The sequence below is a fragment of the Haliaeetus leucocephalus genome, unplaced genomic scaffold (assembly GCF_000737465.1).
Source record: "Haliaeetus leucocephalus isolate CR32 unplaced genomic scaffold, Haliaeetus_leucocephalus-4.0 Scaffold262, whole genome shotgun sequence".
Taxonomy (NCBI): Eukaryota; Metazoa; Chordata; class Aves; order Accipitriformes; family Accipitridae; genus Haliaeetus; species Haliaeetus leucocephalus.
This window is the reverse complement of record NW_010972698.1, coordinates 10,292,767-10,298,965: the sequence shown is the minus strand read 5'-3', so window position 1 is coordinate 10,298,965 and position 6,199 is coordinate 10,292,767. Positions and strand designations below refer to the sequence as shown.

General features: G+C 45.4%; 1 protein-coding gene across 1 annotated transcript in view; it reads left to right on the top strand.

The window, feature by feature from the left end:
• Positions 1-316: 316 nt before the first annotated feature.
• The window catches only part of LOC104832724 (vascular endothelial growth factor receptor kdr-like), a 135,266-nt gene continuing 129,383 nt past the window's right edge, over positions 317-6,199 (top strand). The window contains exon 1 of the mRNA XM_010569070.1: positions 317-380. Within this exon, the coding sequence (XP_010567372.1) occupies positions 317-380 (64 nt within the window). The remainder of the gene's footprint in view (positions 381-6,199) is intronic.

Below are 6,199 nucleotides of genomic sequence, written 5' to 3'. Positions count from 1 at the left end.
TGCAAATTAGAAAAGCAGGGGGAAACGAGGAATAAAGTTATTGTGAAAAGAGGGGGGAAAAAAGCCTAAAAACTTGCACCTCGAGAAGAAAGGAAGGAAAACAAAATCCGCAGCCCAAGGATGAAGCAGTGAATGGAAAGAACAATTTAACTGGAATCAACAAGTGGGAACTTCTGCACGCCGTCCTCTTCCCCTCCCTTCCCGCTCCAGCCCCGCAGGCTTTCAGAAACTTGTTGCTGGAAAGAAAACTTATCCCCGGTTCGCGGACCTCTCTTCCCGCTCCTCGCAAGGGATATAGCAGTCACCGGCACCGGCGATGGTCCCCAGGCCCAGCACCGCCCTGGCCGTCTATGCCCTTCAGGGGCTGCTCCTGATGCACGGTAAGACCCGCTCACACCTGGGTTTCTCCTTCTCCCCCGCTCGCCTCCCAGGGCGGCTGAGCAGCGGAGGGCGGCGGGGCCGAGGAGAGGGTGGTGGGGTGGGGAAGGGGTCCCGGCAGGCAGCCCGCCGCTGCCCCTTGCCCGAAGACCGCCGGTGCCGTCCGTGTGCCCGTGTCCCCCCCGCCCGCCCCGCTCTCCCCGCTCTTCCCGCGCTGTTACCTCAGGCGAGCGCGCGCGGCGGGCGCTAGGTGGCGTATCTACAGGGAAAATAATAACGAAAGACAAAAAATCTCCTTGAAGTGTTGCACTTAAAGGACACTGTTTGGGGGTTGTTTTGTTGGGTTTGGGGTTTTTTTTTTGTTGTTTTTTTTTCCCCTGCTCCTGATCCCCTCGAGGGTTCGGCGCTTGGTTAAAAATAGCAACTTGTGGGGCCTGGCGTCTTTGCGCCTCTCCCTCCCCGGCGTGGGAGCGTTTTTGCCTCGCATTTGATGGTTGGAAGCAGACCTGAGGAAGAAAAGGCTTCAAAAGGAGGAGGAAGAACGGTGGCGTGTCTGGGAACGCTCCACGCAGCGCGGGCAGGGCGCGTGGGCTACCTCACTTTCTTCGGGGGGGATCGGCGCTCGTGTCGGAGCTGCGTGGGTACAGATATCGCAGGCAAACGCCTACCTTCTCTTTGATATTTCAGTTCTTATTCATGTGGTGTCTCTCCACTGCATCCCCCTTCCCAGCCCAGATGCTCGGTTAGGTTCCCCGTTCTCCAGCGCTCATTTTACCCTGCTGCGAAGGCGCTCGCCCCCCTGGAGTTACTCCTGATTTTCGCTGATATCGGAAAAGCCAAGAGGCAGGTTAATGAGATTTAGAAGAGCTTTTCCATCTGCCGTGTGACTTTTCATTATCTCATTAAGCGTAAGGATTTTGCTGGATTACCGTGCTATTCATTCATGACACTGCAAATTGTGTAAGGGAGACGGTCTGTTATTTCTGGGGAATTCCTTCTGACAGTAATGATGATTTATTTTTTTTTATACTGAATGTATTTCACAGCACAAGACTGTCACTTCTTTAGCATATTATAATCTTTTTGTAGTTTAATATCAAGAGCATAGCTTCTGGAAACACTGTGAAGCACCACTGTCCTTGATTTTCTTGGATTCATTCAGGGTTTTAATGTATTCCTTCTGCAGAAAGGAACTGATTGGCAAGCACTAGCCCCAGTGAATTTCACACATCCCCTACAGCACCTTCCCCACAGTTGCCTACAGAGTAAATAGCTAAGCCTGAGATTGCGCTCCAAAGGGCTCTTCCTGAAAAAACTGAAGCAGCAAACCTTACAGGTAGAAAGGAGCCCCTCCACCACAGAAACCCTAGCAGTGCCCAAGTTAACCCCCGAGAAGGTAGTCCCGCACCACACTGGACACCAGTACCCACACCTTGAGTTGCACCTGGCCCGGCATAGGAAGCTCATGCAGCCCTCGGAGAATTCCCGTAATGTGCTCCATCTGGCTGACACGTGCGTGAGCAGCCAGCTGCATGCTATGTTAGTTTTAACGTCTGAATAGTCTGGAAAGGTTGCCCATAGAAGGCATATTACCAGAAATCCAGCGTGATTTTCACAAAGGCATAAATCACTGCAGACTTTCATGGATCAGAGAGAGATAATAACAAGTATTTGGCAGAAGGGAGAAAGCGTGTCTTGCAACAAGTGTTTCTGAGGCTCCAGGATGAAGTGGAGCACAGTGCAGTTGTTACTGAGGAGGTGGGTGAGAAGCCTGGCTAGAGATGCTACCCACGTTTCAGGGCTGACTTGGGTCCTTACTTACCAGGTTACTTCCCTAATAATTGTGGTCCTAAATAACTTTGGAATTTGGTCCAGATTCACTTTCCCATTAGTGCCAGGCACAGAGAAGGCAGAGAGAAGGCAATGTCCACATCCTGTGACAAAGAAAGGAAGGCAGGCACATCGCTAACTGTCCCTGTAGGCAAAGACTGATGATGGATTTGGAAGCAGCATTATGGATGTCAGACCTTTGCCCATCATTAGGAAAAGATAGTATGTTAGCACAGTCTCTGTGTGCCCTAATTAGGCTGGAAGCCAAACTGAAACAGGGCCAGGAAGTCGGAGGATTCTGGATAGCACTGATGTTATGGAGGTATTAACTCCTCGGCCACCTTTCCCTCAAAGTTCATCTCCAGCAATGAACTCGGTGAAACTTTGTTTGACCTCCCAAGGCACAAGAGGCACAGATCTATTCTGCAGGCTGTAGGTTAAACCTTCTCTGGGATCTTTGTGGTCAAAATTAGGCACATTTGTGCTGAAGACGCTGACTCTGATTCAAAGCTAAACAATTTCATCTGCAATGCAGATAACAGATTTTACAACTGTGAGAGATATTCAGTACCTGAGGTGCTGAGTGAGGGCAGCGCAGCTGCCCTGCCGAGGGATACCTCCCCAGTCAGGACTTCCCAGGTGCCCGAGTGAAAAGAAGCTCTCTCAGCTCATACCAAACCTCAGCAAAGGAGTCTGAGTGCCCTCTCCTTCTCTATTAGTAGCTGATCACAACCACTGTGTCCTTATCTTCTGCTCAGCAGCTTGCCAAGGCTGTCTAGGTGTGCTGTGGATGCCAGAGGACAGAAGATAACCGTAGCCATGTAGTTCATCCAGATCAAAGAATGGTCTCCTCTAGAGAACTCCTAACTTATTTGGTGCTTTCAGTCCTTTGTGGGTGTTTAGCAGGGGGAAAGAGACCATGCAAACATCATCCCAATAATTTCCTGCCTTATTATAAAACACAGCTTCAAAATATTTTATGCATCTTTAAATTTCCTCAGACAGTTCTATGAGTATCATTAAATTTCCACTTTCTTTTTGCTTGTCACACAGCTTATGTTCAACTCCTTAGAGTACTAGTTAGGGTCTTTCTGCTCAAAACTTTTGTTGTAGTAATTATTGTGCAGATGCCAACAGCTGGCACATGATTTAGGTATGGAGTGGGTTGGTTGAAAAACAGCCCTTTAAAAAATAATCTGAAAATAATTTTTTACACTAGAAACACCTTCTATCTTGCATGAAAAATTTAGTATCTTTTACCACCTGAGATTATCATCAAAAAGTTTTTAATATATAAGCAATCCAAAGTACTTTTCAGGTATTGGAATAAACTCAGTAATTTCAGTGATTTAATACTGGAAAACTAACAAGATTCAAGAACAAAAATTAGGTCCTGCCTGATCCCTTTGAAATTAAAGCAAGTTTGAAATTGAAAAAATTTTGTTTCATTTTGCAACCTCTTCTACAAATAGAATATACTAGGGTGGGCAATTTAGCTTGCTAACATATACGTTTCAATTATACCACATAGCAGTAGCTAAGTCAAAATCTTCAGGAGCTCAGACTCCTCCTGGTTTGCCAACTAGGATGCTCACTGCGTATAGCCGGGAAGACTTCGGGCTCAGCAGTGCACTGTTGCAAATTCAGAGGCATTAAGGGTATGCTTTCACCTTTCTCTGAGGCAGTCAGTGCTGGAAAGTTGAGGATTGGAGAGCTGACAATACAGGCTGTTGATCGGTTCTAGTAAACCAAAAATGTGTCTCTTAATTGGTGTTATTCCTAAACATTTGCTTTACTGTGGGAAAATGTTATAAAACGCAGAGAAGACTTTTTTTTGACATTGTGATATATGAGCCTCCTGCCTGAAGCTGCCACATTCAAAACCAACTGGAAATCTCTTTACACTAATTCATCCATTTAAGGCAAGGAAAAAAATGTAAAGTATTACTGAATACTCCCCAAACTTCTCAATAACAGCATCATACCCAAAAGAATACTGAGAATACAAACCAGATTGTTTGTTGAAGGTTTCAGTTACAAGAACTTATAGTATTTTCTTTAAAAATTTTTAAAAATATTTATCTGCGCACATTTCCCCATTGGCCTGCTAATATGTATCAATCTAAATAAAAGCAATGAGGTACATTTGAGTTATCTCTGTCCTTTCATACATTCTCTGAATTGTTCATTTTATGATGAAGTATTTGTACAAAGCAATAGCTCAATCTACTTCACCTTTGAAGTAATGTATCAAGTTGGGCTAGATATATAATATTTATGGTGCTACTAGGTTTATGCACAAGGGCAAAAGGTTTCCAACCACAGCAGGAGATTTCTTAGGTACAGTCAGTGGTAGGTGATCTGCTTTTTTCGTAAGTTTGTCTTCCAGATTGCCAGCACCGTTTGAAGGAGGGTGAAAATCTGCCCTATGCCTTATACACTCAGAGATGAAACTCGTCTTTTCCTTCCAAATACATTTGCAAAGTATAGGCAGCAAGGGTCACTTGATCATCAGCAAAGGACAGGATGAACAAAGAAGCTGCTTTCAGTTTACATTGCAAAACAGTTTTTGGGGCAGCAACAGCAACCTGCATTTTATAAAACTACACAGGAAATTTCCAGGAGGCAGCGTTTGACTTTCAAAGTGAGCATGAGAAGGACACTGAAGCTTAGCCCTACCAAACTTCACGTGCTTAGTTTGGTATTTCCTCTGATCAGCCTTACTCCAACTTCCCTTTTTTTCTCTAAACCAGACTGATGTCACTGGAATGGGAATTACAAGTGGAAGTAATTAGAAGATGTTTGGAATATCTAAACAACGGCTAGGAACAAAATAGATCTGTCCCTAGTGTTTTCCTTCAGAAACCAGCTCAGATGACTGACAGGACACGAAGGCTTCTGAGTGCCGATCAAGGCATTCCTGTTCCTCCAGTCCCCACCTCCAGGCAGAGCATCTAAATGTACTCAGTCACAACAACCAAAAAAACTTGGCTACCTAAATAAGCTGCCATAAAATGTGTGTAATAGAGAACTGATCTCCTCACCAAGTTAGGCACTTCTTTAATTTTTCTTTTTAAGGCCACAGGGAAAATAGTAGAAGCTGCCAAAAGCAACCAGCCAAGGTTATTATCTGGAAATGGCATTTAATATAAGCGCATGCTTGAAGCTTGCCCCAGGGAGCAGAACTTCAGCAGCAGAGAGCTTGCAATCATCAGAAGCAAGGCAAGATTAGAACAAATCATGTGAAGCAAGGTTTTCTGTATGAGAGGTGTGACCTTAGAGACTTGTCCATGAGCCACTTCCTCAAGTGGGGAAGGAGGAAGGCTCAGAGAAGGTAGGGAGTCTGATCTCATGAGGCTGTGATGAGCAAAACCGATGGCTGCCCATTTTGTGCAAATTCCTCACTGCCTGAGTGCTGAACACACTTGCGTGGGGAACCCCAGCTCACCTGAAACCAGGTATTAACATAAATTCGGAACTGAACTAGGCAAATCTTGTGACTGCTTTTATAAGCTGATTGCATCTCCCACATTTGCCAATAACTAGAATACAAAACAGGAAAGAATCTCTTGCATAAAGTCCAGTCCCCACTTCAAAGAGCTGAATCTGGTGTGATGGTGCTTTTCTTTGCCATAGCTGAGACAGGGCTTGCCATTACACTTTATATACCCGAGTGATCGTCTCAGCTCTGTGCTTTCAAAGGCTTTAGAAATGTAAGCAGTGAATTCACATACTAAGGGCAGCTGAGCTACTGCCCTGTGCAAATGTTGTTAACTTTTGTATTAGGCTGTTACTAACAGTGAAATACAGCTACGCACTCTCATGGAGCTCAAGTCTTTGGACTGCTTTTGAGGCAGTCCAATACCCTCATCTCCAAGTCCTTGGATTAGTCTGTCTTTACAGCACATACTTTTTGTCCTCACTACATCCTACATCCCTCTCCTGCTCTTCTCTTCTGCTCCCCCCCCCCCCCCCCCCCTCCCTCTTACCC